Source organism: Falco peregrinus, chromosome 1 (genome assembly GCF_023634155.1).
Source record: "Falco peregrinus isolate bFalPer1 chromosome 1, bFalPer1.pri, whole genome shotgun sequence".
NCBI lineage: Eukaryota > Metazoa > Chordata > Aves > Falconiformes > Falconidae > Falco > Falco peregrinus.
In genome coordinates this window covers 22,808,864-22,832,946 of record NC_073721.1, presented here as the reverse complement: position 1 = coordinate 22,832,946, position 24,083 = coordinate 22,808,864, and the positions used below count along the sequence as shown (strand labels likewise).

General features: G+C 44.3%; 1 protein-coding gene across 3 annotated transcripts in view; it reads right to left on the bottom strand.

Moving 5' to 3' along the window:
- Positions 1-23,700, bottom strand: part of A1CF (APOBEC1 complementation factor) — a 30,665-nt gene extending 6,965 nt beyond the window's left edge. The window contains exons 1-9 of one of the 3 annotated variants that reach the window (XM_005235113.3): positions 23,593-23,700; positions 17,017-17,160; positions 12,849-12,983; positions 12,531-12,661; positions 10,818-11,056; positions 7,417-7,581; positions 3,894-3,991; positions 2,712-2,982; positions 1,037-1,245 (exon numbers count right to left, since the gene is read on the bottom strand). In XM_005235113.3, the coding sequence (XP_005235170.1) occupies positions 1,037-1,245; positions 2,712-2,982; positions 3,894-3,991; positions 7,417-7,581; positions 10,818-11,056; positions 12,531-12,661; positions 12,849-12,983; positions 17,017-17,115 (1,347 nt within the window). In that variant the 5' untranslated portion in view covers positions 17,116-17,160; positions 23,593-23,700. The remainder of the gene's footprint in view (positions 1-1,036; positions 1,246-2,711; positions 2,983-3,893; positions 3,992-7,416; positions 7,582-10,817; positions 11,057-12,530; positions 12,662-12,848; positions 12,984-17,016; positions 17,161-23,592) is intronic. The other 2 variants (XM_005235114.3, XM_027783411.2) reach the window with 2 other exon arrangements.
- Positions 23,701-24,083: the final 383 nt, after the last annotated feature.

The window sequence follows — 24,083 nt, the reverse complement described above, 5'->3', positions numbered from 1 at the left end:
TTGTGAAGCAAGTTGCAGCTGTTTAAGACCTGCTGTTGTGAAATAGTAGCAGTGGGGGCATTAGAGAGCTCAGCTGCTTGGAAAATGTGCCCCAAACCCCTGATGTTGCAAGTGCCCCATGTCATTACTGCACCATATGAAATACGTGCAGTGGGGGGCTGACATAGCTGGGAAGAGGAAAAAATGAATTTCACCTGTTCTAAGGCAGTGCAGCACCACTCAGGCTATTTCAGCCATCTTACATGCTGATAAAACAGAGTGAGAGAACTGTGAAATTTTGCAGGGAGGGTGGAAAAAAACCACTTTCCAGTTTTCTAAGAGAGAAAAGGATGTTTTCATAGACTTTGGCAAACCAGATGTTAATTAACAGAAGTGTTAATAGGCAACAAGGTGCTTCAAAAGTCAGGGTGAAGTTAGTTTCTCATGTTGCTTTGGATGATGTAAGGGGAAAGGAGTTGCTGTAAGAGCCAGACCCTCAGAAACTCAGGGAATTTGTTCTGGGTTTGTTCTCCTCAGTCCTCATCCACCTGTCTGCATCCCAGTCCCTCACACACAACCACATCAAAAGCCTCCTTGAGCAATCAGAGTTTCTGTGCTGGGCTGAGTTGGGCAGTCAGTCAACACCTCTTCCCCCATAAATTATTTAAAATATACATTGTTTTTCTATATATGTGCATTCATTCTTTGGTGAAGCCCCAAACTTTGCTTCTTGTTTATCAAATCTATTTTGGGTGAGAATTTCTTTACTCTCAGTGCTCTTATGGAGCGGCAGCCATAGGTGGATTTCATTTTACACCCATGGGTGTTTATGAAAATTCTCTTCTGAGGGAGAGCAGATGCTGTTCTCCAGGGAGGCAGGTGGGTATTGCAAGATGCAACTAGTGGTGTTTGATTTTTCTAATGTCTTTTGAGATGCAAGAACAGATTTAGTCATCAGTCCCCAGTGCAGATTCAAGCAGGGAACTGTTTTATCAAAAACATTTTGGGCAGCGACAGCCTCTGGCCAGGATATTTACTCTCTTTTTTGCACACCTACCTGAGGAGCGAGTTTGATCCCCTGGGGCTTTAGTGTGATGTGGTTCATCGGTGTGAGCTCCATTCCTGGCAAGAGGTCGTAGAGTTTATCCTCTCCCCTCTTTTCTCCTTTGGGCTGGAATCCACGCCCCAGGCCCGTGTACGCCAGGTAGCCGCGACCTCCCAGTCCTCTAACTCCCGCAGCCCCTACAGGTACATTCATGTAAATTTCTAGGAATGTAAGAAGGCATTAAACTGAATCAAATCGCCGGAAAAATTACCCTGATTCTTGCTGAAATGGAAAAGTTAGCCCCACTCACCAAGTTTGGGAAGAAGATGGGCAGGAGCTCCCCCCTAGCCTGCTGCTGGGATAACCCAGGCTCAGCATTGACACCCTCTGGGTTTGGGCTCATATGCTTGGACAGGTGAGGGGGTTTGGGCAGCTCCCTGCTTCTTTCTGACAGTTTCCATCTTGTCTAGTCGGTTTTGATTTCATGACATTGTTCTACCCAGATTTGTAGTCGAAAGGCAGACAAGGGACAACTGATGCCACTTGCTACCCACCAGTGTAATTTCACTTATATTAAGAATTCAGTTTATACAATCCCTTGCTTGTGTGAATCAAAATCCTTTTTTGTTTTCCCCCATTACACTTCCATTTTTCCTCAGGGAGCCCTATTTGGGAGTCTGGGGGGACTTTAAGGCAGGAGAGGGCTGGTGGGTTATCACACCTGCACCTTTCCCAATGCAACCTTCACAGAATCTGGCTTCACCCATGTGGGCAAAAACATGGGGGGCAGCAAGGGAAATTCCTACTTCCTTGTCATCTTCCTTGGGAAGGAGGAAAAACTGGCACAGTCCTTGCCAGCCCTGCTGGGGTGCTACGTGGGATCCTAGTCTGCTGTGGGACCTGCCCATAGGCTTGGGGACACAAGCTGACTGGCACAGGCATCTTCTTTGGAGGGAAGATCAAATGGGCAGATTTTTTTTTTTGCTAGCCCCCAAGCTTACCTCTGCACTTACCAAATGACACCTGCAATGATATTTAATTTGGGGGAACCTGAGCATGGGGATTTGATTTGGTCCCCAGTGTAGTCACCTGAGATCAAAGGCAGAGCCCCAGCAGCTTTCAGAAATACCCTCTGTTCTCGTAGACTGCTTATTATTAGGTTAATTTTTGCCCCCCAAAAAAAGAGTCTCTCTCCCATAGCACACAATTAATGGCTTTCTTGATTTCAGCACTGGTTCCCTACCCTGCATCAGCAACGTGACCTCCTTGGGAAACTGTGGCTTTGGGTCAGAAAACACCAGGACTGGCAAAACTTTCTCTGTGACCTTCAAAGCAAAGAGGAAACACAGCAGACAGCTGTGCTGGTGGCTGGTTGAGGGACTTGCTCTGAAGGGGGGAAAGCCAGGAGGATTCATGGTTTATTTACACTGGAGCGAGGGCAATTTGGAAACTTTTCCAGGCTTGCTCCAGGAAAATGATCATTTTTTTCATGCCCTGCTTAGTCTGCTGTAAGATTGCTACACCTTTGTGAAGGACAGAGCCTAAACCTTGTGTTCTCCATCCCTCTTTGAAAGGGGTCCAGCTCACAGGACAAAGTCAACACCATCAACACAAGCCTAGGGAGCAGCCCCCCAAGCCTCAGAGGAGGTATTTTGCTAGAGCAGAGCATTGGTGTGATGGGAGTTACCTCGGATGGATGGAGGCCGGATGATGCTCCTGTTGCTGAGCCCCTTGGTGGCAGGGAAGTGGAGGTTGGGGATAGCTGTGTAAGCCTGGGGTGCATAGAATACCGGGGCACCCAGATAGGCAGTGGCAGGGTCATACACGTGTCCAAAGGCGTAGGTGTATTCTCCTTGCAGCATGGTACCTCTGCCGCCTGTGCCCCGGGTGTATCTGACGTAGCTGTCTTTGTCAACAGGTTTGGCTAATGTCACCTCGATCGGGGACCCATCCAGCACCTTCACACCAAGGTGGTGGGGAGAGAGCACGGGAGAACCATAAGTGTAAGTCTTCAAAATACATGGAGATTATCCTGCCTAGGGAGGTGTTTTACCCCCATGGTTTGCTAACAGGGTAGGAACATGGAGAAAACTACCCAAAACCCCCGAAATTTCCCTCCCATGGGTGAAAGAAAGCACTGGCTGTGTGAAGGCTTAATGCATTGAGAGCACCCAGCCCTGACCACAGCCAGGAGAGGCTCCTTAACCAAATCAGTACATTTGTGAAGCCTTCCTAAGGTTTTGCTTCCCTGCAAAGTAGCATGTAAATCAGTGAGGTTATATGTACTCCTATGGAGAATACCAGTAGCGCTAAAAATAGGAGCGAGGTTAACACCTCTTTGGGAACAGCTCTTGCATTACAGTGCCGTGAATTACATGCAGTGCAAGAAATACTAAACACAGCAACCTCCTTGCAAATCCACATCTAAATTTGAAGCAGATGTTTTGGGTTGACCTTGTTTGTCCCAGTTTGCCATTCACACGCTGCCCTGCGAGTGTTTTTGTTGGCAGACATGGAACAAGGATATGAGTGTGAGCCAAGGGAATTTGTAACCCCTCATTTCTTAGTCCTTGTTTCAGCTTTGCTCTGCCTTTTTTTTTTTTTTTTTTCCTTTTCTGGGCGGTGAAATACAGTCTGAGCTGGGCAAACATTTAGCACAACTGCAAGGAGCAAGAAGCCAAAATGAACAGTTTGTGTACATCAGAGGTGCTGAAAAATGAATCCAGGAGTATAAAAGTAGCCTGCAAAAAGAAATAGGGCTAACACCTTCAGGATGTTTTTGTAGCTAATAAACTAGGCAGCCTTGTTTCATCTGTGTAACGATTTACTGCTCATAAGCCCCACAAACTAGCATTTATAGCAGCTTTACCTTCCCATTCAAGGCTTTCATAGCTTCCACTGCATATTCTCTTTTATTAAAGTGCACAAAGGCGTAGTCTCTAATTTTCTTTACTCTCTCTACCGCACCTGCAGAAAACATTTGAATATTAGTTGGAAATGGGTATTAGTTGGAAAATGCAGACTTGAAAGAGCAGCTATGTTAGGTTATGAGCTCTTGGAGAGCAAAGGCTGACCAAGGGTATAAGAACAAGGGGACAGTGTCTTCTTACCTCTTAGGATATATATGCCATGGGAAAGTAAATATATAATGGCTGCAGTATTTCAAGGCAAGCTAGAGGTATTTGGGGTCAGACACCAGTAAATTTCCCATTAAACTGGAATGGTTTTCTCCTGCCCAAAATGCTCTGTTGGATGCTACTTTTGGTGTTGTCCCCTTCTGTGACCACCCAAGGCCAGGTGGCTGAGCAGAAAGTGCAACAGCCCAGGATTTGGTTACACTCCTTGGTAATGTCACCATGTGATTGCCACCTCCATGGTTTCGTATGTGCGTTGTACATGTTACTCAGAAGCAGCTTCAGGAAAGCTGGTGCTTCTGCCATAAAACAAGGAGGCTCTTCTCTTAGCCATCGACTCAGGATGTTCAGCAAGAACGAGCACCCAGCCCTGCCTGGGACACAGCAGCCCTGAGCATGGCGATGGGCTGAGACTGATGGGGCAGCAGGTCTGGCCCTAAGAAACAGGCTTTCCTGTGCAAGTGGGGCATCTCTTGGATGGGGCCCCGCTTGGTGAAGGATCCCCATTGCCAGGGATGCTTCGATTCGCCTGGACGCAGCCCCGATCAGCCTGCTGTAGCTGCAGTGTTGGCCCTGCCAGGCGTGGAGTTGGGCTGGAGACCCCCACCCTGGTACCTGCTGCCTGAATCTTTCTTATGCCTCTGTGATTACCCAAAATAATTCGAATGTAAATGGTTTATTGTTCTTCTCTTCTGCATCTACCCTCTACAGCTTTCACTTTCCCTTGTCAGCTGCTCTGCTGCTGGGAACTTCTCAGCACTGAGATACTCGGCACTAACAAGTTTTTCTCTAAAATAACCACACTAAGCCTATTCCCTGTGGTTACAAAATTTAGACATCTGCCTTTTCTTCTTTAATTGTTCATCTTCCCTGCTTCTGTGGCTTGGGAAGCACATTGTCAACCGGCCCAGCTACCGTAACACCCCCAAACACATCCTTTAGAAATACAGCTAAGGGATGCTGAACTACTCTTCTGTTGGCTTCATACCCTTTAAAGCTGAACAGGTGCACAGGGAAATGTCATATTGCCACAAAAAGCACTTATTTAAATAACTGCAAGAGAAAATATATTTCTTTGGGGTTTATGGGGAGTCATTAGGAGCTCCAGTGGACTAAATGAAGTTTCTCCCAGCCTAAAACCTGAGCAGCCTGCACGTCTGCAAAATGACACCGGAATGGTAAGTGGCACTTCATGTCCTTCTGGGATCGAAAGATGATTTTCTAAGCCTGAAGTTATGGGTGTTATATGCTGATGCCTTGTTTACAAGTCAAGGCTTTAATGAACTCTCTGTGTTTTGAAAATCCCCCTTCTGCCTCCTTGAGAGCGCTCTGTGTTACTGATCCTAAAACTCTTGTTCTTCCCTGCTTCTGCCTCTGCTGGGGCAAAGCAACGCAATACCCAACCTCAGGTCATCTCCACAGAGAGACTGTCTATGTAATGGTACAGGGGGAATATTGTCCCCTTTGGTACACTTGGAGAGAATGACCTTCCTGCTGGAAACTTTGCCAGGGATGAGGATTTTTGTCAAAATCTCTAGCGAGCAAAGGCAGGGCTTTTCAGTGAGACGAGAGGTGCATACCTCTATAGAAGTCATCAGGCAATGATTGTGGCACAGATTTAAGGGGTGATACTTGTATTATGTTATAACTTGAGATGTGTCTACGGAGCCTGTAGTAATTGCTCTGTCATGGGGACCACTGAATTGCAACTCCTTTTGCTAGGATCATTTTTTATTGCATGACTTGGTTTTGTCAAAACAGCTTCTTAATTCCCTGGATCAAATGTACACTTCAGGCCAGCGGTACTGAAATACAGCACGATGAATAAGGCAGATAACCAAGGGTGGGAAGTGAATAATTTCAGATCCTTGTTGACTTTTTTGATTGTAATCTCACTATAACTTAAACTGCATTTGCTCTCCCCAGAGCTCAGGTTTTACTACTCTGGTGCACATGTCTCTTTAAAGCATGGCACAGCTTTAGAAGAGGCATTCCTGATTTATCCACAATAAATAAAGCTGTCCATTTAAAAAATAAAAAGAATTTCCATCATGAGAAGTAAAATAGTAAAGTGAAAATTAAAGATGATACAGATCTTCTGTTGTTGTACCAGAAAACTTGTCTCAGGAGCAAAGCAGACGACAGTCACCAAAGTGTCAAAGGTGCATAAATGTGTTTCTGGGGAGTGCAAGCAGTTCAGTGTTCAGGAGCAAAACCGGGTAAGTAAAAGAAGGAAAGAGTTGAATGGGATGATACATATTTAACTTGGGTAAAATGGAATGTCTAACAGCTTGATGGTGGCTAAAAGTGTCAGCCAGAAACATTAGAAGGACAGAAAGGGCTCATAAGGAAACCTTTTAAAGACCTTTGCATTGCGGCCTAGTGCAGAAAAAGAAAGGTATAGAGGAGATAAAAAGTTAGTGAAGGAAAAATGAAGCTCTGTAGTGTATTTTTAAAAATCAATGGAAGGAAGTTAACAGGAATGAGATGAAAGGCTATTTCACATTGACAAGCTTAAGTTACTAATGCCTAGTGGACTGTGTGGCTTGGAGAGCTGCAGAAATGGGTTATTTTTACTTTGTTGTTTTTGGGAGGAATTCCCTAAATCTAGAGCAACTCAGAAGTAAAATCTCCTTTGAAAGTGAGCAGGATTTTTATTCCCAATGAATCTACTTGCATTTTGAAAAATCTCACCTTAAGTGCATGTAATGTATGCCGTGAAAGAATACCGTCATATTCTGTGTTAAATGATAATCACTGATTATTCACAAATTTACAGGAGAATGTGGGGATTTCTGTATGAAAATGATAGCATTCAGAATTTAGATAGACTGGATAAAAGCATTTGTATTAAATCACTCTATTTCTATCACCATCCCTTGCCACAGAAGAATGCTGAGACCACCCAGCTTTTTCACCGAGTCTCTCTTTTTAAGAAAGACTGAAATTATTCAAAATCATTGTTAAGGCACAGGCATCCCCATGCAGCATTTTGGATCTCTTCCAGTTGCCAATCACTCTAAAAAGGTTAGTAGTGTTGTTAGCTGGAAATTAAGCAGCTCTTAACAGTATGTCATGATGTGCATGTTGGGTGGGAGCCTTCAGCCTTATAATAATTTTTGTGGCATTACACATGAACGTTTTACAGTGGAAAACTGGTCATTTTTATATCTTTCTTTGGCATTTTATGAATGGAGACATATTTCCATTTGCAGTGGCAGTACTTATTGAGGAGCTACCATGTCAATGAGTTCATACCTGGTTTGATGCTGTTGAACTCCTTTTCTATGGTCTCTTCAGTGGTTGAGAGCATGAGGTTCCTCACGTAGAGAATTTTTACTGATGACATGGTGTCTTCATCCACCTCCACTTCTGGTTCTGCCCAGTCAACGGCGATAGGGTGTCCCCACAACTGGATCCTTCCTTTAAAGGAATTGGCACTGTCAGTGTCAGACAGGCTTTGGTTCCTCTCACTTCTGCTCAGAGACTATTTCACGTGCAGTATGAGCAGCAGAGTAGGTCAGCTCTGCAAATGTGACCAAAATAAGCCTTTCTAGATCAAAGCATGTCTGTTTCGTTAACTCATTTCTAAAAGCAGATGGTCACACTTAGAGCATGCTCCCACTAATACCTTACGTGCCTGCAGAAATGCAGTGTCCAGAACCAAATTCACCAATGTCCACTTTCCCTGGAGTGCTCTCTAAATGGAAATATTTTAATGAACTTACAAAAATCCCTCTTGGCTGCAAAAGTTTAATTCCCTAGATAATAAGAAAGGGATCTAGAAGTCCCAGATGGATGAAATTAAATAGTAAAAGCAAGGATGTATCTATGTGCAAGTATTTGAAGTTGTATGGTTCCCACTGGGTGAAGTTGCAGCAGAAATAGTAGAAAGGAGGCAGAAATAGTGGAAAGGAGGGACATGAAAAGTTATCGAGGCATAATACAGGGTGTGGGTGCGGAGAAGCCCGTGGGCTCTGCACATACTAGATCAAGCTGCTGAGGGGCAGGGAATAAAAACAGCAAATAAAGAGGCAAAGACAATGTCACCATGTGATTATGCTGAGGTCCACAATCATTTACATTGAGTCACCAAACCTGTTAAGTAATTGATTAGTCAATTAGTGATGTTTAATATGTAATGAAAACTGACTGCCACAGCCTTGTCTCAAAGCTGTGGGAATCGCAGTGATGAGCAGCAGGACACGAAGTAAAGCAGAAGGACCTCTACACTGTGATGGTTTCTTCATCTCCTGTCTTCTATAGATGGCAATGATACCTCTTTCCTCCCTTCCCTGCCCCTTCTGCATATCTTGCAGGGAGATCTTTTCTGTTCAGGAGTGATTGAGATCTGGCCACCCACTAAGAACCAGAGCCCCACATTTCTTGTGCTCTGTCTGTGGCTCACTTTTTCTTCAGCAACTTTATTTGGCCCAACAGCTGGTTCTTTGGTTGTACAGTACAAAATTTCTGTGGGATAATTTTCCGCCTTAGCACACAGAAGTAGTGCTAGATAGTTCTTCCAAATAATGAAATAAAATGTCTGCCTTTTCTGCAAATGTCCCCCAAAGTGTAAACGGGTCTTTCTGTGTTTTTTCTTTCTTTCTTTCTTTCTCTCTGATCTTTATGACATGAAGTTGAAGTCCTCTGAGGCCTTAATTATGCTAAAACCTGAAAGAAACCCAGGGATGCTTATGCCAGCAGAGGGAAAATGAGAATCCTGCAAAACATTTTTTGAGAGATCTGAAAAAGGCATCCTGTCTTGTATCTCTGCTTGGATAACCCATCTAAGATTGAATTTGAGCTTAAAACCAGAGAAAATCAGAGGGCAAATGTAGAAACTGGAGACCTGTTTTTCTATATTGGAAGTGAAAATTAGCAAACTAAATGGAAAGAGGCTGCTCTCTGCTAGGAAAGCTCATGAATGAGCTGGGATTTGTGGAGCAAGGTTGGGCTGATGTTCAGCTTTCAGCACTGTCCAGTCTGACTCAGGCTGTTAGCGACCAGAAGTAAAGAGATGGCTGCTAATGGCAGCCAGCTGAAATAAGAGGCTGTGTGCCCCTTTCTGAATTGCCATTTTCTGTTCAATAGCAGAAATAATGACCTGGTTGACTTGTGGCAAGGAGCTAAGCTTTGTGACTGCACTAGCCTTTTGCTAAAACCCAGTCTTCCTCCACCCTCTTGTTTAACCAGGAGACAGGACAAAGTTTTCATAAAAAGCATCTTCTGTTTTGAGCATTTCTGTCTCTTCTACAAAGCTCCCACAAAGAGCAGCAAGGTTCAGAGAAAAGGAAGTGTCTTGGTAATGATATTCAATCTCACATTCATCCAGTGCATCAGCTGGAGACACGTTCATTTCTGGCTTGAAACTTTTTTCAAGTTCGTCCAGTATGTTTCAACATCAGAAGACTCTGGCTCTTGCTCAGGCCTTTGAAATTCCCCAAACTGTTTACCAAGATGTTCCTAAATTGGAAATCACTAGTGCATTGCACATGCCTGTTCTGAGCTACGTGCTTGTTCCATCTGTCTCACTGTCTTTGCTCAGGATTTCAAGTGCTCTGCTCCCTCAAGGCTGCCATCGGCAGCTGTGGCTGTTGCCTACTCCTTCCTTAGTTCTTGATATAGAAATCATGGAGAAGTTTTGCTGAAGCACAGACCAGCTGAACATGCTCCCACAATCAGAGAGATGCTAAACTGATGCAGAAAGTGTAGAACAGAGGGAAGAATAGTCAGTGTGAGATATCCCATGATAGCTAAGCATATTCTGCGCTTGAAATCGTGCCCGTGTTTTTACAACAAGAAAAAAAAGATTGAAATTACTTGGGATGTTTCGTGAACTTTCATGCCATATAAGAAGGGGTGAAAGAAGGCTTGTGGGTTATGAACAAGTCTCAAAACAGAAGGTTTATTGGATTCTTTCACCAGCAAGTGAGCTGGGTTTGACAAAGCAATACAGGAGCTGCTGAGCATGAGAAAGCATGAAAAATTTGTTGAAATCACTGGAAATGCACTTAATGTTAAGTGACTTCTTCATCTAACACCTGCCAAACCTCTCTCTGCTTCACAATGGTCTTTGAATATCCCCCAGCACTAAATTGCATAACTTGTTCTTCATATTGTTTAAATCCTAAAGCAATTCCTCATTTCAAGTTTTCCTCCCATATGGAAAATATCCATTTTCAGGAACATCCTCAATACATTCTGAAGACTGGACATGTTCTTGGATGCTTTCCTGACTGATTTTCTCTGAGAGGCCATAATTGAGGCTATATTTTATACATAACCCAAGATAATCACAGGATAATACATATGCTACAACAGAGCTGTATAGATACACACAGCTAAATCAACCTAGCTGTATTTTTAGTAAATTCAAGCTCCTAAATGAAGACCATGGATAACGAGCATGGTCCTACATTGGGATCTGTAGTGAATTGTTCACTCTGCACCCCAGAGCCAGGGTGACTTCATCAGCCAGCCATGGTGCATTGGGGTCCCTCCTTGCTCTGAGTGTTTCTAGCAGCTGAGAGGAGAAAACCCAGCAGCTTTTGCTTCCATGGGTACTTGGTTCCTCTGGAGACTTTGGTCTCACCGCAGCACATGTACATAGGTGACCCTTGAGACTTAGCCACCCCTACCCACTCCCCATCTGTACTAACCTGGGAGCAATTTTCTCCTGGCCATAGCTGCTGCCCGATGGCTTTCATATTCCACAAAAGCAAAACCCCGGTTTTTTGTTTTATCAGCTGCACTAGGGTAGACAATGACGTCCACGACTCCATCTGTGACTTTCTTCATCTCTGCTAAAATTTCCTCCCTCTTCTTTGTTTTGGGAATCCCTCCCACAAACAGGCGGCAGTTGTCCACACTGGCACAGACTCCGAGGAGACGCCCATTCCTGAATATAGACAACATTGCTAGTTTGTTAGAAGTCAGGATCAGTTCTCAAAGAGAAAAAAATTCAAATAAACCCCTCTCTTGTCCCAAAACAGAAGGTCAAACACAAGGTCTCCTGCTTCGGTGGCGTATGTTTTTGGGGATATCCAAGTGGTCTTGCTCAATGAAAAGCTAAAGTAAAGGCTGCCACTGTACTACATTTGACATCAAAGTAAGGCAGCACAGTGGATATCAAGGATTTGAGATCAGGGAGAAACTGAAGACAAATTTTTCTTCCTGGGATTCTCCCTTTTGCTATTGGCAAAAATGGCTGCGACCAGGCAACTGTACCTACCACCCATGGTCACAGCATTGACTCTTGTGTTGCCACCAGTATAAGCCAGGATTTGTTGTTTTCACCAGTGACTTCTAGCTTCCCAGTCATCATCTGGCCTCATGGCTGAGGGTTTAGGGAAAGAAAACCCCTTGTCATGGAGAGACACCATTTGGGGCTTTCTGATGCCAACTGTTGTGCAGACCTCAAAGTAAAAATTCCCTTACATGCACCTTGCTCATCTTTTCATGGTCCAAGTATCTCTTGCAGGTCTTGAGAAGTTAAAAACTTCTTTAGAGGAGTCTTTGGATCAAGGGAAGTAAGCAGAGGAGGAGGTGGAGGTGGATGAAGCCTGATCTTTAAGACCTTCTAACCTCTGATACAAATGATGTTTCCAAGCCCTCTGTGTGCCTTGTGACCTGCTCATCCTTAGGGTTGCTAGTAAAGCAATTCACAACTCCTATTTTTTTTACAAGAAATGAAAGCAAAAGCCATAAAATTGTCAAAATGTCTTATCTCTAAATGCTTTTAAGCAAAGGCATCTACTCATCCCACTTCGAACTGGAAAAACCCATTAAGAGTAGTTGAAATCAAAGCAAAGCATATTGCCTCTATGTAGTTGATTTCTGGGTGTGGTGTTCCCCGTTTTTAGTCACAAACATGAGGGCTTTTTCTGTTTCTATCTATTAGGAATTGTCACTGTTTTCCCAATTGTTTTCCATCTTATTTCGCCATTTTTTGCAATCGCTCTGTCTCCCAGAACGTATCTGCAGTATAGGTCATGAGAGTGACTGTGAGTAGGAATAAATTAATAAAAAACAGCCCAGAGGGGAACATGAAATAAACAGCGATAGTCAGGTGAAAGTTAACTTGATCCAAGGCAAGTTATGTTTTCCGATGTTCTGATAGATTTTTTAATATTTTTTTTTGTAAGGAAGAAATTTCCTGCAAAAAAATTTGACTCTGATGAGTCCTACATACTGCTTTTGTAGTACAGCATAAAACAGTGACTGCACAGGGATACAAGAGGTGACCTTTTAAAGTTTATCTAGTGTATCTAAATATCCTTCCCCTGAGCTGCAAATAAAAATATGCTTTACATAAAAAAAACAGATTAATATATATAATTTAAAGTTGATGTGAAGATGTTTGCCACACTCACCTGATTTCATAATTATTGAGTTGTTTTATTGCATTCTTCGCCTCCTGTTTATTTGAGAAGGTCACAAAGGCATAGCCCCTGTTGTTGCCATTAAAGTCCATCATCATTCTCATTTCGTAGATTTTGCCAATCTACAAATAGGGAGAAAAAGTTTTGTCAGCAAGAGGGAGGTACTTAGATAAGACTGGGTGCTTCCTTGACTATATCATGTCAGACCTCCGCCAGTAGTCTGGGCCAAATCATCTCCAGTTCAGTCTTGACATGCAGCTTTCATCATCGCTAACCTCTGCAATACAACTACCCACCATAAAGTCTTACTTTTTCACACAGTGGTATAAGTTCATCTTCAAAGAGGTCTCGGGGCAGCTTCCCAACAAAGATCTCACACCCCCTCTCCGGCGGAGGGCCATCCCAGCCAGGTGGTGGGCCTCCATATTTCCTCTGCCCATTTTCCTGCCATGGAGGAAAGTAAAAGAACGGTTTAGATACAGATTTTAAATGTGGATGTAACCAACCCTTTCTCAGGGAATGATGCTTTAGACATGCTCTGTTACCAGTGGGCTGGAGGCAGACACCCTCATTCCCTTCAAGGAGCAACTCTTTACAGGCTCATCAGAGATAACACAGTATGCATTGGCTGCCCCACTGCCAGATCTGTACGGAAAGGCTTTGCTAACCCAATTAGTATGCTGGTGAAGTGCTGGTGAAGTACTGGAGAAGGGTCTGGTTTGTACTAGCTGAGTTTTGTAAGGAGCATACACTGGTCTACAACTGAATCTGCAACTCAACTGCTACTTCAGATGTCCAAGATGGAGACAATCCAATACCTCCTTGGAAAACGTAGGTCTTCTTGGCTATGGGAGCTGAATCTCTGTGGATGGTGTGTTAGTTGTGGACTGCGTAATATAACACTGAAAACTTTATAAATTGTCATGATTGTTCATCCAATCATAAACATTTATAAGCAGTGACATTGCTTTTTATTTTAGTAACTGATGGAGAGCTTCCTGCTCTACAGACCAAAGGAAAAATGTGGGAAGTATCATGTCTCAAAGCAGAAGGACTTTCAAAATCAGAAGGCATTTGGACCTCAGAAAGTGCTAATATAGGGAGACAACTGAGGATGAAGGTAGAAATTTGGAGACATCCGGACAGAGTGGTGAGGTGAGGGAAGCCCAAATCATCATTGGCAGTAGGTGATGCTGGAGCTGCTCAACGCCCTTGAAAAAAGAAGTTTGTGTCAGCAGCTGGGCTTAGGGAAGAGGTAGTGATACTTGGCGCAAGGTGTGGTAAGGACCTGGGCCTGGAGAAACGGTGCATCCCAACACCCACCCCTTCCTGCACCCAGGAGCTGTGAGACCCTTTCTACAGCTGTGCCCCTAGCCCTCAATAACGGTCAAAGGTGTGAAGACCTGCCAATATTTTCTCTTTTTGCTATGTTTTTGCTAGGTGAGTGTGTCTCTGTTCTCCTCTCCTATTTTTAATCAACTTTCCTGTAGTTCTTGTTTTCCTTCTTTCCTTAATTCTCATCCTTTCCTTCCTTTCTTTCTTTCTTTCTTTTTCTTTCTTTCTTTTTCTTTCTTTCTTTTTCTTTCTTTCTTTCTTTTTCTTTCTTTCTTTTTCTTTCTTTCTTTTTCTTTCTTTCTTTTTCTTTCTTTCTTTTTCTTTCTTTCTTTTTCTTTCTTTTTCTTCCTTTCTTTCTTTTTCTTCCTTTCTTTCTTTTTCTTCCTTTCTTTCTTTTTCTTCCTTTCTTTCTTTTTCTTCCTTTCTTTCTTTTTCTTTCTTTCTTTCTTTTTCTTTCTTTCTTTCTTTTTCTTTCTTTCTTTCTTTCTTTTTCTTTCTTTCTTTCTTTTTCTTTCTTTCTTTCTTTTTCTTTCTTTCTTTCTTTTCCTTCCTTCGTTCCGTCCTTCCTTCCTTCCACCTCCTTCCCTCTTCTCCTTCTCCTGTCCTGTAGCAATATCCTGCTCCCAGAGGAGCTGGAATTCTGGTCATTCTTCTATTTTTGGATCCCTGATCATTTCTGTAGTCATTTCCCACTCTGGGATTATTCCAGGCAAGTGAATGCCTGTACAACTAGCTGAAGAGGAAGGCCTAAAGCACATAAGCAAACAGGGATCCTTGCAGGAAAATAAGAATATAGCACAAGCTCTTTCAGTTTTCCTAAGCCTGTAACAGGTCCTGAATTATCTATGCTCATTCCTGTTTTGCACATGTTTTCAGCATAGTGATGGAGTCACAGAGACATTTGAATTTATGAACGCATTTTTACAGCAGATCTAACAGGAAGACCATGATGTTTCAGGCTATTTTTTTGCTCCCAGTTTGGCTGAACAGAGCATGTTGCTGGCATGGGATTTTTCTGTCTCTCAAGCCATTAGTTAGGTGAAGACAAAAAGCGATGTTTGTGTTTTGTGTTGTTGCAGTGATCTGCAATCTTCACTGGCGTGTCAGCTGAAGGAATGCTGAGCTCATCAGTAATGGTCTGAAAACGGCCAAGGAAGTCTTACTGTCCCACTTTAAGCCAAGTGAGAGACAATCATAGAATCATTTAGGTTGGAAAAGACCTTTGAGATCATCAAGTCCAACCATTAACCCAGCTCTGCCAAGGCCATCACTAAACAATGTCCCTGAGCACCCCATCTACCCATTATTTAAACACCTCCAGGGATGGTCATTCCACCACCTCCCCGGGCAGCCTGGTCCAATGCTTCACCACCCTTCCAGTGAAGAAAGTTTTCCTAATATCCAATCTAAACATCCCCCGGCACAACTTGAGACCATTTCCTTTCATCCTGTCTCTTGTTACCTGGGAGAAGAGACTGACCACACCTGCCTACAGCCCCTTTCAACAAGGTCCCCCCTGAGCCCCCTCCTCTCCGGGCTAAAAAGCCCCAGTTCCCTCAGCTGCTCCTCATAAGACTTGTGTCCCAGACCCTTCACCAGCTTTGCTGCCCTTCTCTGGACACGCTCCAGGACCTCTGTGTCCTTCTCGAAGTGAGGGGCCCAAACCTGAGCACAGTATTCGAGGTGCAGCCTCAGCAGTGCTGAGTACAGGGGGACAGTCACTGCCCTTGTCCTGCTGGCCACACTGTTTCAGACACAAGCCAGGATGCTCTTGGCCTTCTTGGCTACCTAAGCACACAATCAAACTATTTTTGTTTTTTTATTTTGTCAGTGTCTGTGTGAGCTGATATGCAAGGAGGTACAGCAAGAAATAAAGTCTTCCCTGTCTGCAGTGGCTTGCTTTGGGCTTGAATGCAGCATCTCAACAAACTCATCTGGACAAAGTGTCTGGAGGGAAGGAGGACTTCATCATTCACTTCACAAAGATGAGTGATCCTGACGTGCATGGTGGAAGAAGTTGTTTGGCTGGACAAAGAGGTAGGTTGGAAGAAAAGCCCAAAGAGACATGGGAAAGGAATTTAGGAGAGGGGGGAAAAAGTAAGCTTGGAATGGAAAAGGTAGGGAGATAGATGTTGCGGGGCGTGTGGGAGCTGAGGGCTGAAATCTGTGGTTTAGGAATAAGCTATAGCCAGATGTGGTAATAGGAAACACTTAGGACCAGGATAAAGAAAGCCACAGTAAATATAAGGGAGAGAAACTATTTATCTTCTGGGTCAGGTACAGCAGGAAACTCCCGCAAGGGCAACAAACGCAGCTGCTGGCCTGGTCCTGGGGCACACAGATTAAGTGCTATAGGAAAATGCTTTCCCAGGAGTCTCAGTTTTTGCTTTGGGCTGTTGTGCCCTCTAGTGCTGCACAAAGCAAGGCAAAGTTCAAGGCAGCCACCTGCCTCAATTTCAGTGCTTTCAGTTACTTCTTCCAGGATGCAAGGTCAGTCTTGTTAGCGTTCAATGGTTTTGAAAAATTAGCTTGTTTTGGTCATGCTAACTTAGAAAGACTTCTTCAGACAGCATTTGAAGGACATGCCGAGTCTCCACCTGCCCAAAACAGAGGAAGCTTTGCCCTTGGAGACCTTGCTCCTAAACTGGGAGCAAATTTTTGGTGTTTGAGCAGGTGAGGCGCCTGCCTCACATGCACTTGCATGTGTGCAAGGACCTGTACAAAAGGCAGATCTGGTGATGACATGTTGGACTTCCTATAGCCAAATCTGGACCTATGCTCTTCTGAAACTTTGTTTGGTCGGTTTTCTTTGCTATACTAACAACCACCACAGTCATGGCTTTCAGGCAGCAGTCCCAAACTTTCCCAACATTTATCAGTGCTCAAGGGTTTTTTTCTACCTTTACCATACTTTGGCATAGGGCAAATAATTTCTGGATAAATAATATCCTGCTATATAAGAGACAGCATCTATTACATGTAGTTATATGCAGCATATATGTTAGAGAAAAGCAGAGAGGAGAAGAAGAATGAGCAAGGAGTGCTTCATGCGTACAGATTCGCTGCTCAAGCCCCCAGTGCAATACATCGCCTCAGGATGAAGCCAGACACTGCACAAAAGGACGTGACCATGAGTTCCTACCTGGATCAAATTATATCCCGTTCGCTGAATTAATGCACGGAGGGCGGCTTCTTTCTGTATGCCGGTCAATCCATCCCCGGATTTGTGATTTGATTCCATTGTGAGTGATTATCAGCAAAAAAGCAGGTTAATTAAGGGTGCTCACTGCAATCAAATTTAAGATAAATTAAATAAATTAATATGGCTAGGAGGAGAAAGTCCACCCTCCTGAGAAAGTTAACAGGATTGTTCTTCCTAAATCAGTTATTTTGAAATAAAAACAAACCAAAACACCACAGACTGTGGAAAAAGCAAAAGTATCCCCCTCATTGCATGAAAATAAATAGCATATAAACCCACAGTCAGATTTTGGACAGTACTCCAGTGAGATGCAGAGGGGTATTGTAACGTATTGGTGCACATGTCTTAGGTGGGATACACATTGCCTAATCCTGCACTGAAGACATGATGATGAGTCCTTCATGCCATTGCATTCCATTCATGCTGGGAAGATAACCTTGTACAAGCCATGACTATAGCACTTTATGAGAAACAATGCCTAGGTCCAGATTTGGCCAATTTTTAAAAATCAAGAAAGTGGGAGAACTTATTTAGGTTCAGGACTAGAACAACCTTTGGTTCAGATGTTTTGATTCAGAGCTGTAATTTTATTTAACAATATCTAATTAAAGATTTTTTAAAGTATTGTTTTTGGGTTGAAAACACCATAAAGCTGAAACGTGAATAGGGCTACACACTGGCAAATGGATATTTGTAAGATGGACTTGCTACGTATAATTTCCAGCTGTCCTGTTTTTCCTGTGTGCAGAGCTTTGAGCTTGTGCAAAAACCATTTGACAGAGCCAGGCACAGAAACAGGGCATGCAGGTGCAATGTTGAGCTTGAGGACTCGTGATGATGGGTTGATGCTGAACACCAGCAAGAGCAAACCAATTGCCTCCTTGGGTCCTCATAGGCAGGATATGTGCTGTTGGCTGGTAGGACCAAGAACTTCATATTAGAAATCACTAAACTGTGTAATCCAAAATGATCGTTACAGCCTTAAATTGCTTTCAGTTGTACAAAGGTGGAGGCAATGAAAGGTGATGATAACTCCCAGATTTTCTTGGAAAGCAAACAGTGCCAAAAGGGGCCAGGGTGGGTATAATGGGGCTGAGGGGGACAGGAGGTCCCATGGCAGAGGGGTGGGGAAGGGCATGGGATGGTGGTGGGGATGCTGAGTAGGGGAGAAGGGAAATCTGGAGGAGCAGAGGTGGGGTGACAGAAACATGCAAGAAGGATGGATTGGTGTGGCTACACCCTGAGCTAATTCCAAATTTTGGGGAGAGGACCCTAAACAATTCCCCTGTACCGCAGGTCTCTTGGCACATGAGGATTGCAAGTAAAGAAATGCAGATAAAGAAGTGCAACCTATCCAGCTACAGCAGACTTTCTGGGTATGATATGATGCTCTGGAAATAACTGACTGTTTAGCACCAAAACCTTTTATTAGCACTTGTCATTTTGGGGGTTTATTGATGGAAGAGCTAAGGTTTGAGGCTGGCCATTCTGTCTGTGGGCATTACTTGCTCTATGCTCCTACATCTTTGTATCCTGGAAGACATAAACAGGTGCTTCTAATTTAAATAGATGGGTTATTCTCAGTGCCAAAAATGGGGCATGAGCCCAGGTGTTTGGAGGATCTCAGCTTTGTGTCACTCAGGCTCTCCCACACTGAGCTCCAGAGACCACAGCTTACATACTTGAGAATAGAGACATCCCTGTAATGCCGCATTTTGCAGCTATTTATTGTTGAGGTTTGTGAGACTTTTCTGATTTTGACGGTTGTTTGTTTTTTCTCCTGAGCTCCCTGGTTCTCCAGGGTTTTAATTACTACCAACGTACAGGGGCTGGGAGATGGACTGTCCAATATGATAGCTCTCTTCTGTCTCTTAATTCCAAAATTAATGTTTTCTGCCCAATTATTGTTTTGTTTTGCCCTTGCTAGAGGGTGGCAGCAAATCCTTATTGATGCTTGTGGTTCCTGTGCTCACCAACTCTTCCGGAGCTGGGGTTCAGCACGGCATGGGGCAGGATTAGCACACTACTTTGCAAATATGAGGTGGATGCTTAACAAGGAAAAAACAGTCATTCAAAAAACCCAATTAAAATCCAAATTGGTTTTGCATCCTCACCTTCCTGGGCAGAGACAGCCTATACACACCCTATAAAGGAAAGCTCTGCCGTACTGCAAATTTGGCCCCTTGTATTTTGCTTTTGCTGCATCCTGGTTTCATCAGGGGTTTGAGCAATCAAATTGGAATACTTAGCACAAATCTGCACAGTGCTCCATGAGTCTCTGTTAGCCCTTATATCTGGACTTGAGCCCATCCTTATGTGCCTGAAGGCTGGGGCAAGTGTGGGTACAAAAAGGGATGGCTGTACTATGCAGATATCTCTAATATTCACTGCCTTGGATTTCGTAATTTTTTTTCTTCTCTATCAGGTATCTCAGTGCTGCAGTGACCTGCTTCCCAACAGGGAGACTGCCCTGGGTGTTGGAGCACAGAGACAGGCAACAGGCTGCCTGCAGCCAGCAGACACGTCGTCCTGTGCCAGCAGCGTCTCCTCTCCATGCCGGGAAAGCAGCTGGACTGCAGCCAGACAAACCTCGGCAGATTTCCATAGTGACTGAGGTTTCCAGTCTGTCCCCAGCCACAACCTAGACAGATGAGTAGTGTAAGAACCTTATTTTATACTACCCCTGCCCCAAGTAGTACTATTTCATTCTGTACCTCTCTACGGCCTGGGTGTCTCAGTGACTGCTGCTTGGAATGCATTTGCACACAAAGCTTTAAATGCCATATGTCTCTGTACCTCTTAGCCAGGGAGGAGTAATTTCCAGTAACATCTCGCTCCAGGTGATGGTTTCACACTGAGCAGCAAGCACAAGCTGCAGGGCTGGGGCTGGATGGGAATAGAACATCTCCCTGGCTGAGATGCATTTACAGCAGGAGCAATATCCCTCTTTGGCTTCTGCCTTATTAGATAAGGCAAGCTCTTCTGTGCTCTTCTTGTGAAGAATTCTGCAAATTTTTTAGGCTCTAGACCAGTATGTCTAGGTATTGGTGTACTCCACGATATGCTCAAGCAATCCGCTAGGAATGAGGGAGCAAGAGCATTCAGAGCCACGCAAGGTATTAATCACAGGGCACTACAAAATCTGGCACTGGGAACTTCCATAAGCTTTTTGAAAATGCCAGAAAAATTGGTTGCTGTGCTCTTGGAGTGTGTTAATGATGATCTGGCCTTAATCTGCACCCAGAACTTCCACACTACCACCTTCAAAGAAAGCTCAGCCAGCCCCAAGGGAACAGCCCTCCCCCATGTGAGCAGAAGAGAATCCCCATTCCCAGGGATGCCCTGACATGCCTGGAGCATGGCCCTCAGCAGCCTGCTGCAGCAGTGGTGTTGGTCCTGCTGGAAGCAAGTTCCAGCTGGAGACCCCCACCTAGGGTACCTCCAGCCTGAGTACTCCACAAGTCTCCACTCCTGATTCAGGAGGAGCATTGGAGGCTGGGGCTGGACAATGCTGCACACTTCAGGCTTGGATGCACACGTGGGTGACCCAATGCACCACCTGGGTCTAGTTTTGTAGCACGACCCTTAGAAATTAGGTTCCTCCTACTAATTACCAGCCCAAAGTCATTCACAGCTACTGATTTATAAGCCTTGTTGCTAGAGAGCTTTCCTCCATCAGTTGGGTTTCCCTGGGATGAAAACAGAAATCATACCTCTCTTTTTAAAGAGGTATAAATCACAACACAACAAATCCTAAAAACAGTAAAACAAGCTTTCTAGCCCTCAATTTTCCAAGTACGTCTTCTCTACTCACTTCTCCCCTACCTTCCTTGGCCTGAGGACTTCTATACACCTTTTTGGACAGAATACTTCTCACCCCTGCTACCCAGGAGTCCATATCCATCAGTGCATCCAGACTATTTCCAGGATAAGATTCAAGGTAGGATGTTTTGTTTCTGAAACCGGTGGGATTTCACCACTTTCCTCTCATTCCAGGCATCAGCCTCAGTCCTTGTAGCAGTGCCTGTGTGCTGGGCTATATTATTTTATCATTAAGTGTAGGGGAGGAGAGCTGCTGTCACAGGACCTGGCAAAACTTGATTACTTTCTCTCTTTCTTTGTTGCCTGGGCCATTAGTCAATTAGCACATCCACCCTCACAGGGGGAAAACTCCCCTTCCATCGCTGCTGTTTGAAAGTGTGAATGACTACAGCAAATTAAGGCAGCATTTTTAGTATTAAAAAAAAAGAAACAACCACACTTAATAGAAATAATTGTTCTGGATTTTAATCCTTTTTAGGGTTTTGACCCTCAGATGACTTGCTGTTAATAATGACCGTTAGGCTAAAAAGAAAAAGCAGAGGGGGAGTTGCATTTTATGCAGATACTTATAGTGAAATTAGGACTTACAGAGGTGCAAACTGCCCAGGTACATTTCCTATTTCATCCTTATCTTTGATCAATTTTTAAATAATACTACGAAGTTATCATGGTCACAGAATCAAGAACCTTGCACCATTAGAAAAGGTAGGTACTGCTTTTATCTTAAATAAGAGCATTTCTTCATTTGATCTTCCTCTCTCCATTGAATACTCTCATTTATTTTTGGTTTCTATTAAAGCTCTAAACCGTCAAGGCAAGAAAAGGTACTTTTATGCCTAGCAAACCCCATATCAACAAGCAACAAACTTCTTATAAGACTGCTTAACCTCTCCATAACTACTTCTACATGTGGTTTCCTTGCCAGCTACTGCAGGCAGATCTTATGGTTTTGCTCCATCCAGCCAAGAGCAAGATGAATCCAGATGCTTTTAACCAAAACACATGGATTTTACTTTGCTTTTGGGTTAACTGCTTGGAAAAGGGAGAATTGGTTTCCTTATTCAAGGGATGTCTACTGTGCTGGGATTTTGTTGAGAGAAGGAAAGGTGGTATTTGTGGCCAGACCCTGTTCTTTTCCCCCACTGCTTTTGCACCCTAAGCCTGCCCCTTTCCAGCCCTTTAGGGGAAACCTGGTTACTGTTTCCATGAATGAGATAACGAAACCATGTTTATCCTGCACGGATCAATACACCTTCACGTTTGAATGTGTTGAGCCACTTGGACATATTTAATGAGGCTGTTTTGCACCGGTAGCCCCCCAGTGCAACCGCTCCTTCAGAAGAATAACAGCTTTTGAAAAGACTGGATAAGTATACTCACTCTCTACCCTTACTAACCCAAATAGGTGGTTACTAGAGAAATTCTTATCTTTCAGTTACCAGCTTGCTTTTCAAGATTTTGGGTTTTTTTTTCTCCCTCCAGGCTCCAAGCAATGTATATTAGTCTCTCTCTCCCACACACACACACAAAGCATTCTTCATATTCTTCCTAAAAACAGACACTTTAAGCTTCATGAGCTGCCACCAGCTCTTTGCTGGGGTGGGACACACTGCAGGACAGAGTCCGATTGAGCAACGCAGCATGAGGTTTTAGTCACTTTGCTTTCCAGAACATAGGGTGTTTTTCCAGCTCAGGTAGTCCCACAAAAAGTAGGAACTCATAGGCATTTGCAGGAAAGTGGGATAAATCTGAAGTAATGGAAAAGCGCTGCACATTTTGTAGCACATGAGCCTTGGGAAAATATTTCATGTATAAAGCGTCAAATTTTTTGCTCAGCCTCTTTTGCTCGGGAAGTGGCTCCCCTCTTTGAAATACCTTTCCTCTCACGTGACTTTTGCAGCTGTGTTACTAAATGCACACAACACGCCCCCAAAAGCCCTTTCTTCAGGGGCACCTGATGCTGAGCCCAGCCTCCTTCCCCCTGTTCTTTTGCAGCATCATGTGCCAGATGCTTTGAAGCCAGCCTTCCTCCCATGCCCGCTCCCACCTGAGCCTCCTATTTCACCCAGAGAAAATAGCTTAAGGGAAGCATTATGTCTTGGGCAGAAAGCCTGCTAGTTTGAAGAGATTAGGGGAAATTGAGACTTTTTTAGGAGCAGCAATTGCCTTGGATATGGAGACCAACCTTTTGCAAAGAGAAGGAGGAATAAGAAGGTGGCTGGAAAGGTCTCTAATGATTAGCCCTAGAAAGTTGTGCTTTAACAAATTGAGACCGAATTATCACAGGGAAAAGCCCTCCTCCTCCCTCCACCTTGTCTGTCTTCACTTTTCTGGCAACCACCGGCAATCAGTGGTGGGAAAGCAGTAGAAAAGGCTTCTTGCCACTGCACAGAAACTATGCTGAGGCCCCCTAGGAGCCCTTCTCTCCTACTTTGCTCTTCAAAAAACCAAGACAAGCAGAGCAGGGCTGTGCCTGTGCATGGGTCCAGCCGCAAGGTGTTCCCAGCCCCACCGTCTGGCCCCACTGATGTCAGGCAGAACCCAAAGCATGAACCTGATGGTAGGGCACGGTGGGGGGGGGGGGGGGAAGGCATGTGATGGAGCTGCTCCTTCCCCATCCCGGCCAAAACCCCATTTTGCAGGGGACCTTGTCCCCGCACCCCAAACCTCGGGGTAGGATGAGTGGGCACATACCTGAGCAATTTTGGAGATCACCGCCTGGGAAAAAGGTCTCCTTGATTATGGAGAGTTTGCGACGTGTCACTCCGGTTATTCCCTAATCATCATATCAAACTCCAAAGGTTCAGCAGCCCCGGGGCTAGTTTACAGTCCCTGTGGGTTAAACGTTAACTTGCTCTATCTCCCGGCTCCCTGCAGGCCTTTGACCAGATAGCTGGGTCACCACCACTCCAACGGCACCTACTCAGGCCCATTTTTTTGTAAATAAATGCAGAGGACTGAAGTCAGATTGCAGTTTAAGGGCTGGCCCTGTGCTACCATTTTGATGTCAGTGCATTTGCTCTGCACAGAAGGCAAAGCCTTTCCCAGCTGATCCACCCCTGTTGCTGCTGCTGCCCCCAGCAGAGATGCTGGTAGAAGGGACACAGCTTTGTGCCAGTCCTGGCTTCAACAGGAGCTTTAGTTTGCTGCAGGGAGATGGCAGGAGTGAGAAATCCCTCTTGCAG